The sequence below is a fragment of the Equus przewalskii genome, chromosome 14 (genome assembly GCF_037783145.1).
Source record: "Equus przewalskii isolate Varuska chromosome 14, EquPr2, whole genome shotgun sequence".
In the NCBI taxonomy this organism is placed as follows: Eukaryota; Metazoa; Chordata; class Mammalia; order Perissodactyla; family Equidae; genus Equus; species Equus przewalskii.
In genome coordinates this window covers 32,449,212-32,468,314 of record NC_091844.1, presented here as the reverse complement: position 1 = coordinate 32,468,314, position 19,103 = coordinate 32,449,212, and the positions used below count along the sequence as shown (strand labels likewise).

Below are 19,103 nucleotides of genomic sequence, written 5' to 3'. Positions count from 1 at the left end.
AACACTCTCCCTGAACCACGACGTCAAGCTCAATGAAGCACAAATGTTACTGTTATTTTCTCAAATTTAGAGAGGAACTAGGCAGGCAGGTTCTCCTCTCCTGAATGGATTTAAAAATTCTTAGGTGTAATCCATTTCCCCCCAAGACTTCTCTCTTTAGTTTCTTATGTTAACGCTGGTCTCTCTGCGGGGATTTGTTTTTTAAAGACTGCATATTTATGCAAATTACATTCAGATACATATTTTAGAAGCTCACAGTAAAGTTTATATAGCAGGGAGCTCTGTAGTTTTCCCAGCTCAGTTCTTATGGCCCCACTATCTTGTATTATTTATGTCCCCACCATAATACCATCTAGAATGGAAAGCAGGTCTCAGGAAATAACAATGCCAGCATTGGAAACCATTCAACCAAGCAACTAACCAACTAACCAAAAGTTGTTCCTTGAAACTTAAAAACATAAAACTAGGCTTAGTACCAAGTGAAAGGTGCTTATGGAGCCCTTCAATCCTAGGGAGATCTGACTTAAGAAATAATACAAAGTGTGAGTCACATACTTTAATTAGGTCCATTTTAATAAAGTGTATCGGAGTTTACAACTCAATTATTCATAAAAACTATCAGATACATAAGATAGATCACACGAAGAGTGCAATAACGTAAATCCAATAGTCTGCAAATAAGAGGTATTGCAAAAACTGTTAAGATTGACTTTATAAATGTCTTTTTCCCTTCCTTTCCCGTGTTCACAGCCCTTGAGATTGCATGCACATATTGTTTTCTGAGGTCTAATGACCTCAGTATTCCTTACAGCTGGGTCGACCTCCTCATTCAGTCAACTCAAAATACAGTCAGCTGAGGGAGTTCACCTCTTCATGGAATGAGTATGGTCCTTGGCCTTTATTTGGTTTCTATTTCCTAACAAATGACATTAAACGTTCCCTCTTTCAAAGTAACATCTTGCAGGCCTCGTGGTTTTCTGGTCATTATTGCCCTACCAACACCACACAGGAGCCAAGGGTTCAGGTCAAACCCTACTGAGTTTCATCCTTGTCGATGAGACCAGCATGCTGGCCATGGAAATGAGGCTAAGGCAGTGGCTGATTTTTCCCACCCTTAACTAGAATAACTCCAGTTCTAACTCAGAGAGTTGTTGGGAAATGAACTCAGTTTACTCATGCCAAATACCTACTGTCACCTCCTGGTATTCTTTGGATTGCCTTCATTAGGAGGTCTTAACAGCACGGCAGGAAGCACGAGGATACATACATACACACACATGCACACAGACACTCCATTCACGCTCCTCCAACAGTCGTCTTTGGTAGACTCAGAGAATACAACTGACTTCCATTTCAAAGTGAAAAGGCTACCATTGTCTTCTCTCACTCCCAAAGACTCACTTTAACTGACATTGGTAACAATTATATCTGCAACTCTTTGCCAAAAAGAACAAAACAGATTCCTTGAACATGTATATATGGTTCTATCACAATGCAATGCAGATAACATTGACTTGATTTCAAGAACATTGTTACCATAAACTCAAAACACTGTCACATATATTGAGATTTCTGATTTCTGGGAAGTAGCTCAGATGAAATTTCCTATGGAATTAAAAGTTATGGGAATACTGGATGAAGCCACCAGTGTGCTGGTTACATTTAGCCATTTTTACAAGCTATTCTAGAGTCCCTTCACACATAAACTTGCCCCTGCATTCTGGGACTGTATTAGATCACGGTGGAGAGATGCCTTTCAGTTGAGTCTCCTCAGAGTAAGGCTGGGCTTCTGCCAGCCTTCCTTCATCGTTTCTTCTAATCCATAATAAATGGAGAAAGTGAGCCATTTCATTCATATTTGGAATTATTCCAGTGTGGTGAGATTATCACAGGCTAGGCTGAAACCTAGGAAACTGTTTACAGTAACATGGGAGGCAAATAAAAATTAACATGATCATTCAATCATACCTCTCATCATCCACTTATTGGTACAGTCATAATAGGGGAATGTCACGTGAGGAAATGAAGCAGGAACAGGAACAAGGGAGGTGAGCCAGGAAGACTTGTAGTGGTAGAGAAAAAGCAGGAAAGAGCTGTGTCTGGCAGTGTTTTAATGATGGGATCTTGGGTACCACACATGGGAGGCCTGTTTCCTAACAAAGGTCAAGGTGCAAATGAGGCAGATAGGACCAGGAAGTCAGAGAGCAAGCTGGCATCCTGGGAATCAAGACACTGCCAGAGTGGATTCCCACGTCTAAGCTGAGGCAGGTAGTTGTTTTCTGCAACCTAGCAAACTTATTTTGTAGCAAAAGAACACAAAAATAATTCCCAACCAGATATTACTGTTTATTTTCAAACATTTTGAAATCTTTCCTTAAGTGAACTTCACAAGTTTGCAAGTGTTCTGGTGGTTTAAAAAAAAAAAAACCCACATAGGCAGTAGTTGACAAAGGTATAGGAAAAACTATAAATTTAAATTACATGATTCCATTTAAAATCTTCATGTTTACTCCATCAGGCAGGTTAGAGGAGGATTAGAACTCAGGGGTGGCTGTGGGCACTTACAGGGCCCTCCTGCTTCCTTAGAAACTGTGGTCTTTTCAGCAGCTCTCCTATGTACCTTTCATCAAAATAATCTGGATTCCAAATTTATCAGATAAAACAGCATCTGTGTGACCAGAAGCCATACAGAACTGATTGGCATGTGTTTTCCAATTTCAATTCCAAAGACATAGCACAGAATAACATCTTTCTTTATTAAAGGGACCCAAGTGGCTCCATTTCAAGTAGCATCCTTCCTGCTGCAGAGCTGGATCTCACTCTCCTCTAGTTTCCTATAAAATTTCCTATTTGATATAAAGCATACCTATTACATGATCTATATATTGATGATCTTTCTTTATGGAAGCAAATACAGCATGACTGAATTTCTACTGTCAGCTCACTCTGGTGATTACATTTATTTTAAACAAACCTGATAATCTGATACTTTATGTCACTGAAATGTCCACCAAATAGTTGAAAACACTGATGTTCATGTATTCTAAAACTTACTAAATAATGAGTCAATAAATATTGGTATTTTTCTTGAAAGTTTAGAAAGAAATCTTATTGCCAGATTAAACTCAGACCCAACATGGGCATATGAACACATACACACCAGTCAACATATATGAAATTTTCAACTCAACAATGAGTGAGCCCAAAATGAAACAGTTGATGATCTAGATTCCCTTAGGTCCTGCCCAGCAACTGACTCAGTATCACATTTTGTTTATCCCATTTTCCAATCTATGAAGGATTTGGCGCTAAAGGGCTTGTATATGAGCCCAAGAAACATTTATGTTAAGTATTTATCACCACACATAACTAACTTCGTTAATTCAATAGTGCCTGTCAGTCAATTAATGTGGATTCTTTAAGAGTTCATCAGTGCATGTTGTGGTTCAATGCTTTATATCTAAATATATTCTGGTTCATCGTGTTCCACTGAAATGAAAGGTCACGAGTTTCTGCATTCCCTATCACTCCCTGCTTTGTGTAAAGCAAATAACACATAAACTAAAACAAGAAGTGCAGCATTTTGTTGGCTATGTATTTTTTCTCTTTAGTGTTAACTTGTTGCGGTATAGTTACTGGAAACATGCATTTGCTACTAACTCAGAGCACCCTGAGCACTCTTGATTCCCTTAAAACTAAATTTTCCAGATTTCCAGATTCGGGATGGCTTCTGGCAAGAACATTTTATCTTTAAATGATGCATTTACCCTATATGATCCAAAGAAGATCAGTGCAGAATTCACCAGTTATTAGCTAATAATTAATGTAATCCAAGTCAAAAAATTTCCATGCATCACTCAGTACATACGAATAATACAAAAGTACTTTGCATGTGTTTATATTTACTTCCTATTCAAAGAAGGTATTTAGAGTCTCCACCCATCAAAGTCTCCAGTGAGAATAAAAAAAGGTTTACAAGCCCATGCTTGACAAATGATTCAACTATGTAATAAAATCACCACGATTTTATTGATTTTACCTTAAGAACTAAAATGGCTACTTGATTAGGAGGGAGTGATCGAGTAATCAGACACTTGCAGGGCTGTTACATAGGTAATCCTGAATATCTGGAAGAGTGAATTAGAATGACCTTTCACTTTTTAAGAGTTTTTGACTTGGGGTGAGAACTCTCCCTGAACATTCCTATCTTCTTAGTTCCTGTGTTTGAGGGCTTTAATTGATAATGGCCAAGGGAAGAGTCTGGGGTGCAAAGTTCCCTATGTATCAGCCAAAACTATTCTTTCAACTGAAAAGATGATTTTACATCCATTGCTACACAGAACAATCAGAAATGATCCCTGGGAGAGAAGCAAACTCTTAGAATGAACATTTAGCAGCCGCCAAAGTGAAAGACTGTCACGCTGAAACCTCAGTTGGACAACCATTGCTGGTAGCCCTAATCCAGTGCCAATTATTTAAGTTTATTTTTTAACCTGGACACTTTAAATAGGTGAAGAGTAAACTAGAAAAAGTCTTGAAAAGTAGCTGTTCATATTTTACTGCCGAGATCTCTGAAGTTCAAATTTAAAGAGTATGACACCTACTCAACTGCGGTAGAGTCTGGCATTCAGGCTTGATTCTTGGATGAATTCCCAATAATTCTTAAAGCATTAATCTGGTTTGGTAGGCAATCTCCCGACTTCTCCACCTAATGGAGAAATCACTAACGTTTACTACAAGTCACAGGAAGCTTTCAAGCTGAAACATGGTGCAGCAACTCCTTCCATTAAGTTGAACGTCCTCAGCAGAAATTGTCCCATTGAGACATGTTTCATTTTAAAGCAGTGATGATAAAGGGAGGAAAACAGTCAGGAATGAGTCAGATCCTTCCAGAGATAGAAGACATTTCAAAAACACAAGTCAGTCACCTATCTGGCCTACTTCAACATCTAAAGAGGATAGAGAATTGAAAGGTTTTCATGTCTAGCTGATTCACCTCTTTTCCTTTCCCCCAAACTTATTTACATGTCTCAGATTTATATTTCCTCAAGAGGCAGCAGAGAAAGATGGCAAGGATTTGGAAAAAACAAACAAGCAAATCTAGTAGCCTAGTCTCATGATTGATTAATTCCATGACAGTACGGAGTGCTCAGAACTAAGGTTTTTAAGTACTTTAAAAAATTACTAAGACCACATACCCAGTGGTTGGAACTGCAACAAGGTGCTCTTTTCTATTGTACTCAGGGAAAATGTATAAGGATAATTAATTTTTCAAGACCACGTAAATGGAATTTGTTAATAGCAAATAGTAAATTCTGGAGGAAAAAAAATCTAATCTGAAACCTCAGTTCCAGCAGAATTTTCCTACACCTTCCAATGAATTCAATTTTGCCATGAGAAAAGAACTAAATTAAAATAGGGTTCAAGTCAGGTCAAGAGACAAATGCCAGTAAATGAGTGATTGTGGAGGTAGGCATGATGGGACAGGATTTACCTAAAGAAAAATGCTTCCTGTGCACGCGCACACACACACACACCTGTGCACTCATACTAATTTAAAAAGCATCGATGTGGGGAAGGCTCAACACTTAGACATGAGCACAGCTATGTCATCTGTTTGCATTTTTACATAGGAGAGGATGTGACACACATTACACACCCAAGGACACTCTCATGGACAAGGGCCAGCCTGGCTTGCACAGACTCAGAAACAGATCTGGAGAATCCTTCTAGAGCTGCTGGTTTTACAGGAATGGTTCGTATCTGCAGGATTACACTTCCTCTTGATGTGCAGGGTTTTTATCTTGCATTTCTTTCCAGAAATATCCCCTTTTCTAGTCCTGGAGGGACTAATCTTAATTCCTTAATGGACATGACTCAGAACAGGAACTGCAGGAATAAATTAGCAGTAAGATGCCCCCTTTGGGGTTGGGGTGAAGTATTTCTGGATTTAAACAGTTTCTGGGCAAACAAAAAAAAAAGCAGAGTTCTGGGTGGAGATGCAGATGGAAGTGCCTGAAAGTCCAGAAATCAATATAAACAAAAGAAATGAGCATAACTTAAAGGGGTTTCAACTAAGTATCACTGCAACTGGGTTTGTTGACTGAAGTTCTGCTCTGACCCATGGAACCGAAAGATAATAACTGATATATTTCTTCTTAGGAAGGCTCAGCTGGGAGTGATGTGGTGGGTACTGACAGTGGGGTTGAGACAGAGAGGCCTAAGGCTCAGGTATTGCTCCTAAGGTTTCTGCTTGCCTGATTTTGAAGGAAAGGGTGCTAAAGAAAAAGGATCAGCAGCTGGCAGCTCCATAGTCCTGGAGGAAAGGGATGTGATGGAAACAGAGCCAGCTATCGACTGCTTGTTGGTTTGTGAAACAATTTTGTAGGCAGCAATGGGCTGGGCTTCTGGACTTGGCTCATCTTCTGGGCTATAGTGACGGGAATATTTGGATAAAGACTGGGGGCGGAATGGTTTGCCAGCCACAGGGCCTGAAACAGCTTCTTTCTGGGGCTGAAGTCCTTTGTTTCTGTCATTAGGATGGGCCCCAGATTCCAGGGAGGATCCCCTGGGAGAGATGCTGTCAAGATGGTCTGCTGCTTGTACAGAATGGAAGGGGAGGTTAGATTGTTGGACAAAACCAGTCATGGAATACTGAGCTCGGACAGAGGCATACGCTGCTCGATCAAGGCCTGAGAGCAGAGGGACATCGTCTGTCTGACTGAGGAGACTGGCCTGCGCAGGCAGCTCCTGGGAGGTGCTCTGGGCAACTGTTAACTCCTCCATGCTTTTCTTCTTGGTAAAAGGAGCTCTCAAGAACACGTCTGCTTCCTCTGGCTGGGAAGGAGCTACATTGCCCTTGGAGACAAATGGGGCTTTGGAGAAAATGTCCATGTCATTAGTTGGAACCCTTGAGCTCCTGAAGGGAGCTGTGGCAAAAACATCTGGCTCACCGAGACCATCCGTGGTTGGTTGTGTGACGGCCTGGAACTGGTTCTTTCTTCCACCTTGCACTGCCTTTGCTGTCTCAGTAGAGACTTCTGGCTGAGCGAACGGAATGGCTCCTCCCAGCTTCCCCTGCGGAGGCTTGCAGCTCTCATCCTCCTCTTCAGACTCCATGAGGAGCGGTCGAGACCCGCTGCAGTCTAGCATGTCCCCCTCGAGGTCAGTCCCTTCCTCTTCACTGCTGTGGAATGAGCTGTTGCTTGAAGGGCCATCTCGGGCCAAGTAGTCAGATTCTAAATTGTTCTGAGTTTTCGTGCCAGGTGCTCTGGAGGGGTCTGGATACAGGGGAAGGCCTTTAACACCCGCTGATTCTTTAAAGTGCTCTACAGTAATTACAGGACAGGGATTGGGCTCTCTCTGGAGACCTAGAAAAGTGCAAAATGCAGAATTAATGCATAGGTCAGTTCAACTTTCCTGGGAACATTGAACGGTCAGCTCGCAGCGGAAACATTGTGGGACCAAATAATAGATGTTGAAAATGGAAAAGGAAAAACAAAAAAATAAAAGTCAGGCAAGGAAACTGCACACAAACTGGAACACAACCAATCACTGTCTCACATTTTGGAACATGATAGGCACAATGTGCAGGAAAGGAGGTGGAGATGTTAGGCACACAGACATTCAGCGTAACTACGCAATGCTCCTACTCGTGGGGCCAGGCACAGGCACCTGCTCTACCTGGCACTAGGCTCATGATGGAATGAAAACAAACCCAGTCACTCATCTCCACATATACCATGACAGTTCTGGATTATGTAGAAATACTGTCTGGGGACAAAGTCAATTCGGTATCTGACATGGGGTCATCTGCTCCATAATGCCTATATCTGAGGACAGAACCACCCCCCCACCCCAAAAAGCAGCAGAACATGGCTGCTTGACAAATGCAAGTTTATTTGATGATTTACATCACAAGCACTACTCAAAGAGCACAAGAGTACCCAAAATGTGAATACTAAAGGCACTTTCTAAGGGGAGGAGACACAAAATCATATTAAATAAATCACCTTCAGCTGAAGTTGCCCTGGAATTTTTGTTGTCAGTCTTCTAAGTTAGCAAAGATCTCCTCTGCTTAAATGAATCCATCATAAAGTTCTTTAAGCAGAAGAAATAAAATGCATGGGTAGTTACTGCAATATTTGCAAGCTCTAATATACTAGTCTATTTCTATCTAGGTAGAGGTGCCTCAGGGTGCTCTGGCTTTTAAAATCAAATAGACAATTATCAGAATGCAAGAGAGCTTACCTTCCAAGAAATATTAGCAGGTTAGAAGTATGTCATTGGGCACATGTTAGCAAGAGGGCAGGAAAAAGGCATAAGTAACTAAGCAAGAAGAATCCAGAGAAGGGGCGGTTGGGGACAAAGGTATCATCTCATCATGGGTTTCCCAACCCACCAGGATAAGAACATTAGGTTCAATGGTTTGGATTTGATAGATGACTCAGAACCTCAGTACAGAGGTCATTCAATCATCCCCTCCCCACATTACCCTCTCCCCTTCTATGCAAACCATTAGCTGGTAGAAACTTCTGCTAACAATTAACCCCTGCTAAAGCTGCTGCTTGAAGTAAGCACACAGAACACAGCAGAAGCGGCATCAAAATCAGTTTATTGGGAAACCAGTTACTTAGAGACATTACATTATAAAGAAATGTAGAGAGAGATCTGAACATTTTAGAAGCTACTGTACAAAAATATTATGTTTCTCTGAATCCTATAACTTTTTAGCAGTGCTTATTTTTAAACAGTTCTGGCCTTATATATTGTTTTCAGAAACAAAAAAGGTGGGTCCCCCCATTTTTATTTCCCTTTCTAATAGTTTGAATGCATTTGGTGAATTCCAGTTAGAGTCTTTAAGTTGAATTCTTTACTGGTGCCAAATGGCTTTCTGAATAGTATTTGAAGAATATGATTTTGAAGATGATAAATATTTCCTTGCATTATAACTTTAATATGTGCACCTACATGGTGATACAAAAGCATCAGTCAGCTGATAGGAAATAAAGGAAGACCTTCTCCTTTGCAATATATGTGGAAAGACATAATCCTAACCTCTCAGGTAAGTGTATTGATATTAGATCTGTCACAGTGATTCCCACATGATGACTGCTGGGAGAAAATTCAATGAAAGGGGGCAAAGAAGTTTTCCAAAATGAGATTCACCAAGCAAAGTGGTATGAGAGGCCCCCAAAACTCTTCAAACCACTTTCTAACGTAGCATCAGCTGGACAAAGTTTTCAGTTGTCAAAAGAAAGGTACAATTTCTCATCTTCCAAAACTACTCTGAAAGTTGATGTTATTAAGCTGGTTCTATGGGAGAGCAAGATATCTCTTAGGAAAAAAATGGTAAATTTAGTCAAGTTAATGACCAACTCTGACATCATACAGATCAATAAGGAAAGTGGAGTTTTCTGGAGTTTGACTGGAGTTAGTGTTTTTGGGAAATTTAAATTGAATTCACTCAAATCAGCTGCCCAAAAGCAGCTGCCTATAGAACCAGGGGCACTTTGGATGCCTGCAGTGTTAGACAGGGTTTGTTTCCCAGTCAGGGGACAACACCACCCATCTGTCGGTTGTCATACTGTAGTGGCTGTGTGTTGCTGTGAGGCTGAAAGCTATGCCACAGGTATCTGAAATACCAGCAGAGTCACCCATGGTGGACAGCTTTCAGCAGAGCTTAAAGACTAAGACTGACTAGGAAGAAGGATCTGGGCACCCACTTCTGAAAAAATTGGCCATGAAAACCCTATGAACAGCAGTGGAGCATTCTGATATAGCACCGGAAGGTGAGAGGATGGCGCAAAAAGACTGGGCAGGGTTCCATTCTGCTGTACACAGGGTTGCCAGGAGTCAGAATCGACCTGACAGCACTAACAAAATGTGTTACATTACATTTTGAGAACCGTAAAGAACCAAGAAGGGTGCCCACATCCAGAGTTAGGAGAGAAGAACATGCCTAACCCATCAAAATTACCCATGTTAAAAACTGGGTTCTTGGTCAAGTCAACTGGAAACTTGCCAACTCAGGACATAGTCTGTGACCTTCATGGTGAGTAATGGGAAAACCATACTTAAAATTCCAACAACTTTTTAAAATGACAAACAGTTACAAAAATACTCTAACATCAAGTTTGAAGGGAAAACTAGTCTCCTGTCCTTCAAAACAAGGCCAGGCCTATCTCATATCTCTCTTTCAGCATGAATCTGCTTTACAGGATTGGGAAAGTACATTCAAAGGATTCTCCTAAGAAAGCCAAGTCTCCCAACCTTCCATTCTTTTTAGAGGAGGTGCAGTGTGACCAAGGCAGAGAGCAACCGTCCTCTGCAACTCTCCAAGCCTGGTGCTCTGGAGACCAAAAAAATGCTGGCGGATATGGAGAAACGCAGACATCCACACTGCCTCAGGGAATTTTGGTGGTGGCAGCACAAGGAATATAGTAGTCAAGAGGAGAGAGTCTAAGTAACTGCAAACAGAAGATAGACATTAAACCTTTTGGCAGTTAGAGGTCTTTTTTGGATATGAGTGTGTTCTTGTGGGGAATGTATGTGTTTTCAAGGTGAACAGTCCTTATATATGAAGATAGCCTTGTATTGTGAGGAAAATGTGTTTGAAGTAGTCTGCCTACTAGCAATGAAGGATTTACACTAATTTAACCTCATGCCTTGGCCCATTTCCTTTGGTAACCAACAGCATGCACAGCAGATGCCCTGAGACCACAGAGCTCTAAAGCTAGCCAGTTGTTCCTGGGGGCATGAGGGAGCTTAAACGCAGGACCTGACCTCACATTCTGTACAAGGGTCTTTCTTATCATGAAGCCTAAGATAGGGTATTTTGTTCTGATTCCCTCAAATTGGGTCATGTCTTTTATTTTGATTTAGCACATTAAATTAAGCAAGAAGTCAAAACACATTTCTTTTTCTTGTTCTGATATAGGACTGAGTGCCAGCTTAAGGTTAAGTACACTTTTCTACACTTCCAGTAGGGCTAACTCCATTTCTCTTGAGGCTCCAAATTATGCCGTTTTCAGTAAGAGCTCATACGCTTCAAAGAGTAGGATGAGGGTCCCAAAAAGTATTTGATGACTTGGCAAGTATCCTTACTAACTCCCTATTAACTTCTAAAGCAACCAAAAATGTTGAATGATTTGGGATAGGTTCACCCTGGAAATTTTATCTGATGGACACAGTGAGGCTCATCAGAGTGCCTTCCAAAAAATCAAAATCTGAAGACAAATTTCAGGCTGAATATTCCTTAGTGAAATATATCATGTAGAACCAGAATTTTACTTTCCCATAAATTAAAATAACAGTTACAGGGAGTATCAAAGACATAATTCTTGCCAAAAGCTGAAAATGAAGACTTGGAGTATTGAGAAACCTCATATAGTTAGCAAATAGAAAGCAAAAATCCCTTTGGAAGAACTTCAGAAATGCAGCACCAAAGTTGAAATTCAGACTCTTGGAGCCTAATCAGGGAATCCAGAAATATACATCAAACTAATAATTTCCATGACCTTTTGGCTTAGATAATAAAATGAAGCATGTGGTTCTACCATATGTTGGGTGGTTACATTAAAACCCAGGACTGGGGAATAAGGGATTCGATAGGAACCAACACTGGCTAGTGATGCTCTGTCTCTCAAGCCAACAGAGTCATTAAATGAGAGAGATTTCTCTCTGGGCATAAAACTGCTGCTGCCAACATAAAATCTTTAATTAAATTGGCCTGTGTATATTCAAGATTAAATCAGAGGAGGGTAGCTGCAAATCCGTGCTCCGTTTTCAAACCTGTGTCTGGTCACAGCAGATGCAGGCTCACAGGGGTTTTATTCTCCCTGACCACAAGGTGAAGAGAGGGGAGCCACGACTCACTGAAATGTCCTTAGCATGTGTCTCACACATATTCGCACTTTCCTTGCACAGGTACTTATTGTCATTCAACAATGTCTTTAAATCTTTTTTGCAAAAGTGGGTTTTCAGGTCAGGAAAACAGCAGCTATTTTAAGTTATTTACATCTCTGAACATGCTCCCATTTGAACAGATAAAAGTCTTTATTCCCCTGTATGTTTACATAACAAATTTGTTTACAGACGTTTTTATACAATACTTGCGTAGCAATGTTCAAATTTCACATTTTTAGATAGCTTCGTGTACCTCTGTTTACTTTGTCTTCTTGGGGAGGACAAGATAAAGACCTGTGGTAAATACACATCCACGTGACAAGGAGGTGTGCAACAGGGCAGAGTAGAATACTCACAGGAAAAGAGTGAATTCAGGACACTGCATCAAAGTGGGAACCAAGGACGTGTGTTCCATCCTAGCAATACCATTTAGTACCTTTGCATAGGTTAGCATTACCCAAAGAACCTCCCTCCCCCACCTTAGAGAAAGAAAACCCTAGGGAAACAAAATAGTATCTTGTTACGGATTATTTGAAATGGAGGCCATCTGGGATTCATTCTGACTCAAAAAACTTCAGCACACCCAAGTTTGGGAACATTACTAGAGTGGAAAAGGAAAAGACTAACTGTGTTAGTAAAATTATAGCCTCTAGAGAGGAATAAAAGATAGCTTTGTAATATCTGGAGTGTTTCAGTAAAGATTCCATTTTAAACATCCATGTGATAGTTTCTCTGTTCTGCCTGGCAGCCTGTAATTTGCTTAACTCAGTACTTTGGGCAATCCTGTCATTTTTATCCCCAAACTCTAAGTTAGTGGCTACAGGATCCTGATAATCTTACAGACTGAGAAAGTTAAAGACTCTGGACATACAGAGAGACGTCATGGCGGGAGACTTTATTTTGGCCCAAGGTATCTACAGCATGCCTTTGTTCAGCTGAGCTCAGATCCCTCCATACCTCTGGGCTGAGGTCAACCCCAAAGGTCCCCTCCTTCCCACAGCACTGCTGAAGGCAGAACTGTCCCAACCTGGCGGAAGGTTGTGTTGGTTTGAATCAAAATGATCAACTATCTGTCAGGAGAGTAGAAAAAAAGTATTATAAACAAAATACTTCGTCTTGAGAAAAACAGTTTCCTTCTTAGGTTTGTTCCCTTATAATTATTAGCAATCCAAGTTCTATGACTCTAACTCAGGAAGAGCCAAGTCCAATATCAAATGACACTGAACAAAGTGACAACTTCTTTCAGAGGTATTTTAAAACTCCTATCTTTCAATTTTCTAAACCATACTAAAGACAGGCAAAATTACAGAAATTCCCTTATTCAGAATATTAAGGAAATTAAAATTGTTATGACTTCCCATTATAAGGTCCTCTCTAGGAATTTTCTGTGGATTATTCTTTTTACCATCTTCAATGGTAACCACTGTCCATCTTAGGGGGGTGATTTTGCTTTCTGGAAACAGCTGAATGTTACTTAGAACCAAGAGGGGTAGAAAAAGATCAAGAAAGAGAACATACTTTCAGATGCTGAAAGTGATACTAATTAGATGATAATACAACTGGTTTTCTTATACCCTGTTACCTTCCTTGATGGTATTTCTAAGGAGAGGAGTTTCAAAAGTAACTTAAATGACGGCAGCATCATTAGAGTAAGGATTAGCTTCCCAATTAAAACCAGATGCTTTTGAAGAAAACAACACTCAATTAGCTGTCAAAATTCTGATATGTCTGCTAAAGAAATCATTAATAAGAATCATATTTAGGAGTATCCATTTAAACCTTATGTGCTCTGAGGCCTGCATTTTAAAAAATACTGGGACTTGAATTTGGTGATCTAGTTGTTTGAATGCTATAAAAGGAAGAAAAACAATGTGTGATGTCTTCTGGTATAGTTACTACTATTGCACAGCTGGAATAAAAGCAAATCAGAAACATATGCTCACAGTATTTGCCCATTTTTAAATGGCAGATCATTGATTATACATTTTAAAAGAATTGAAATCTTCAGATATTGTTTTGTTGGAATAGGTAGGAGTGTGTGTGTAATATTAAAAAAGGAAAAATTGATATCCAAAACTCGGTGATGATTTAGGCTTCTATTCAGATAAACAAAAAAGAGCAACCCGGTTTAGTTAAAAGCCCTATAATTCTCTAAAATGTAAATACTGTTACAGTAATAGTAAGAACTATAGAAGATAACGGAAGAACATCAGGATTATATAAATCCTTCATAGTCCTTCCAAAGCATAATAATATATGTATTTAGAACCCTAGAATTCTATAATCTTAAAGACCATGTAGTCCAAACCCATCATCGTATAAATAAGGAACAGCAGCTCTGAGAAGTGAAGCACCTGCTGAAGGCCACTCGGCCACTGACTGGCAAAGGTGAGGATGAGACCCCAGGTGGCCTGTCCTGCCCAGGCCTCTTCTCCCACCAGCCTGCATCAGGTTCCCACACCTGTGAAATGAAATGGATGGACTAGAGGATGGTCTCTAAGGTCCCTCTTGTAGCTCAGTATATAGTTTCATAAGTCTATCAATTATCAGCACACTACACTCATCTCAAATAAACCCTTTTAGTTCAGGGATGATGCTATAAACTAAGGGAGGCCCGGTTTACTGAGTCACTCACATGTATTCCTTAACAGAAAAACAGTTCTCCCCTTTGAGGCTCTACTCCTAAAGAATAAGCCCAAGATAATTTCATGTAATTATCTCCCTCAGGCTTCCTCCAACCACTCTCTGGCTTCTAGTCTGTTCATTGTCATTAACAGCCTCCATTAAGCTTTATTGAGCCAGATGACTAGATAATATATCTCAATGCGATTATGGGTAATACATGAAAGGAACAATTTAGAGACACTTACCTAATTTCTAAACTGTACTCTTCATGGTTTCAATTAAAGTGAGAAACTAGATATTTCATTACATTTCTAATATGTATGTACGAAAAAAATCAAATTGGAAAACATAGGCATAAAACATTATTCTTATTTAAAAATAAACATTTCCTTCATTAGTTTATACATTCTTTCTATGTCCAGGGAAAAGAAGAGAATTTTGATCTTCAATAATATTCCTGTCCGTGAAGGGGCAACCAAGTCTCATTTGCACTGCTATCCAATGATGGAGCTCTTCAAAGACATCTTTTTTAATTCTCAGTAGGAAGGTTGTGCCTCCCTCAATTTTGGAAATTATCCATTATCCTAATAGAGGCCTTTCCTTAGCTCCTTAGTTTCAGCTGGCATGGGAAATATGTCAAGTCAGAAAGGAAGACTGAAAGATTCAGACTTTTCCTCTGATGGCTTTCAAAGGCTGCTCTCGCATCACTGGGGTCAAAGCTTGACCTCCAAAGTGCAGTGTTTTGCAGGCTGTTGTTGCTGTTCAACTTTCTTTTTTTCCCCTTAAAGTGCAAATGTGAGGAAGAAGAAACAAAAGTACTAGATAGAGAAACAAGCAAATGGCCTTGGAATTTTATTTGTACAAATCTGATCAACTAAGAGTTCCCCCTTCTGATCATGGAAAATGGCATTCAAGGAAGAGAACCACAATGGGGTTTCTCTGTGCCCACCTCTTTTCAAAAAGGTGACTTTAGAAGACTGCTTTCCAGGTAAGGAAAAAAAATACACTTCAGTGAGTAAGGACATATACAGAGGGTGACCATGAGGCATGTTGTCATGTCAGTGCAGGGTCCTTTATTTATCTTATGAACAATAGTCTAAGGTCAGTGAGGAACTATGCTTTGTTTCGTTTTTTAATCTAGGAAGCCAAGGAAAACCAGCTGAACATATTTCATTGGCTGCATCCTTCAATTCAAACATCAGAGAGAAAGAAAGGTAAGTAGCCAGGGTCAAATTGTGCCTAGCTAGTCAGCACACTTATTTCTGATTATTTGAAAATAAACAACATGCTTATTCTACAAAGACAGAGGACCTGCTGAAAGCTTATAGCAACACACAAGTCTACTCAAAATGATTCCATATGTTACACTGTAAGATTGTTGTGTAGTTATACAAGGGAAAGAGATCAAAACCCTGTACAGACACCTGATATCGGACTGGAAACGCCAAGTGGAAACAGAACTATTCAGCGTCTTCATTTATACACAATTTACAATATTTGATTCAAAATAAAAATCACAAGAAAAATACATCTGTTTCTGCTACAATTCCTTCCCCTCCCCCATCCACCCCCCAGTGAAAAGTCTTCTAATAAAAGGTATCATATTACCACCATTGTCTTGTTTTGGTCTAATTCTGAGATCCCGGCTTGGGAGAGTTAACATGAAAAGGAATGGCAATATTTGGGATTTATAAATGTACATATTTTATCCAAGGATCTCAAGTACTTGCAGTCACGTCTCCAGATCTGAGAAATCACGGTTCAATGGAAGCCAGAATGCTGGACGAATGCTGGGCAGGTTGCATGGGGTGTAAATCCCTTGGCTAAGTCTATGATCAAACAAGGTCAAAGTTGGTTGGCTAGAGCTGGGTTCACATTCTCTTTTCAAATATATACCATCAGTCAGTCAGTTTTACTCTCTCTTAAACCACACACTCATCTCCAGGCTACCGCCTTCTCCAGGCTACTGCCTAGAGTTAAGACCAACTGAAGAAGCCATATCCTCATGATAATGCAGCAGGATAAAAAGCAAAAACAGAGAAACAAATTCAGCAGCATCTGGCCAAAGGAGACAGGGGTTGGGAGGATTGATTTGGGAGGCCATTCCTAGCAAGAATAAGACAAAGGTGTCAATTCACTAGTTTCAGTTACAGTTAAGCTTTTGGTGGAGTTGATTCCAGCAGAGGTGAAGCTCATGGCATCTAGCGCTTGATTTAAGTTAATGCTATTGAAGAAGGGTAATGAGAAAACACAGCAAACTAACAGGGAGGAACTGGCCAAGGACTATCTGGAGGGCCAAAGTGATTTTCTTTCCTTATCATTTCTACAGGAGAAGGCAAGGGGTAGGAGATAAGGGCTAGAGGGTCCCTTATTTGCAGATTTTTAAAAAAATCATTTTCTTATAACTCCGTAATGAAAATGTATATTACGGTATGAAGGTTACAGAACTGCATCTGCTACTGGGTCACGGCTACAGGTCTATGAGCTGATCCACCAGCAGTAAAGACCTGGCTAGGTTGGGAAGACTGGACTCAGAGCTCCCACTGCTGTTTCTAGAGTGCCCACCTGGAAGTGGAGAGATAGGAATTCAGTACAAAACACAGAGGGTTACGGTTTAGATGTGCAAAGCAAGCAGAGGAGAAAAAAACCAAAACAAAACCCTAGAGAAGCAACAATTTACATTGGCAAATTCTTACATCTTGATTTTTAAACATATAAATTAGGTATTCACCACCTCCCACCAAAAGTTCAGGCACTGTGTGCATACCATACTAAGGCAGGACACCTTACAAAAGAGGATGCTATTTTCAAATGAATATATATTTTGCCTGAGAACTTCCTAATAACATTGAGTCATCTCCCTGATAAAGTAAAAATCAATCATTTTTGTTTTGCAGAGAAATCAGTTATTAAGACCACTGCAATAAAAACATGCTTTAAAAAACATATATAGATGGTCCTATGGCAATTCGGTGTTTTCTGGCATGTTCAAATGATTTTAATCCATCAGAGGAAAAAGGATGCTCCACAAATGTCCCAATAGATGCAAATGATACCAAAGCATGATTGCTAATGTCTTTGGGAAGAATATTTATTACAGATTGTTCTAATCATGATAAAAAATGTTCAGTGCTTTTTTTTTGATATATGCCTTCAGGTTTCCACTGACTGAAGATCACTTTATTTTTGGCTTGATAATTTGTAAAAATCAGCTTTTAGTCAAACCATTCAATACTTTTCTTCTCTCTAAATAAACGCCATGGTCACGCTTCAAGGTATGTGTGTATATATATATATATATATATATATATATATATATCAATATCTCTGTATCTAGCTATACTGGTCCAGCTCACAAGGACTGTCATTACCCGAATTTCCTTCATTAAAGCTTGATGCTTTTTTTCCCCCTTGTAGATTAGGTACATTACTTATTTTGTAGAGAGCCGATGTCAAGCTCTTTTTTTTTCCCCATCCTCTCTTTCTTACCTTGTGGGTTTTTGGTTATCAATACAGGAATAGGGTCAAACTCATCTTCTGCCACCTTGTCCGAGCCCTCAGGGACATCAAAACCTGAGATGAGATTACTATCTTCTGCAGCTTAATACAGAATGCAAGTACACAAGCAGAAACAACAGAGGTAAAGATTAGCAAAGGAGAGAACGTGTAAAGGGCACAAAGTTCCCAACCATACAATCACTGTTGTTTTTAAAGGTGAAAATGCTTATTTTTCTGAGTTGAAATAAAAGTAGCAAAATTAGAAACCTTAGGGAAATAGGAAAAGATGCTTTAGAGCTGGCCATGTTAAGACTTTTATAAATGATTAGGGAGAAGGGGTATAGGATGGATTGTCTCTACCATTATAAGACCATTTAATTGTAGTTATTGTGAGGCATCTCTTCAACATCAGTAATTCACAAAGGAAGAGGGACTAGTCATTTATCTTCTTTATTGAGCAAACAGAGACCTGACCAATAATATTTGAGGGGGGCGGGGGAAGGTAATTAGTCACTCTTTAATAAGCAAGTGCTATACACAAGGCAAACAAAATACTTCTGAGAGGACGGACTGCCCTGTGATTGGAAAAATAAAAATTTTCAAACAACTCTGAGGCCTCAGGAAATGTTGACTACAAGATCACACACACCGAGACTTCAAGCAGAAGTTTGTGAGAATATTCTTCTCCATTCTAATTAAGGCTATCCCACCAGCAAGTGCTCGCTGAGCACCTATTCTGCAAGCGATGCTTCTCTGTAATTACACATTACTGCTGACACACTCCTGCCAGACATACCTGGTTAAATAGGTAACTTCTCTCTACAGGCTCTATAAAAACATAATCACTTTAATGCTGTCAAAGGTAAAAACAAAAACCCAGCTATTACCAGGGCAAACCACAGGCTAATCATTTTTTAGTCATCTCAGGGACGCTTCCTCCTTAGATCTCCTTCAGAAAGGACTTAAGCTGTTCCTCTTCTATGTACTGCTCCTTCCAGAAAGCTGCTGTCACTACTCGAGCACAGAAAGAAGTTTAGTGAAGGCCTGCGTACAGTAAGCCTGGCACTGTGCCC

At 39.9% G+C, this 19,103-nt stretch overlaps 1 protein-coding gene across 20 annotated transcripts in view; it reads right to left on the bottom strand.

Annotated features, from left to right (window-relative positions):
- Nucleotides 1-555: 555 nt before the first annotated feature.
- Nucleotides 556-19,103, bottom strand: part of AAK1 (AP2 associated kinase 1) — a 165,560-nt gene continuing 147,012 nt past the window's right edge. For 7 of the 20 annotated variants that reach the window (XM_070572435.1, XM_070572438.1, XM_070572437.1 and 4 more), the window contains 2 exons: nucleotides 18,022-18,132; nucleotides 556-7,370 (listed from right to left, as the gene is read on the bottom strand). In XM_070572435.1, the coding sequence (XP_070428536.1) occupies nucleotides 6,241-7,370; nucleotides 18,022-18,132 (1,241 nt within the window). In that variant the 3' untranslated portion in view covers nucleotides 556-6,240. Of the gene's footprint in view, nucleotides 7,371-12,038; nucleotides 17,098-18,021; nucleotides 18,133-19,103 lie in introns of those variants that run through there. The other 13 variants (XM_070572448.1, XM_070572451.1, XM_070572450.1 and 10 more) reach the window with 2 other exon arrangements.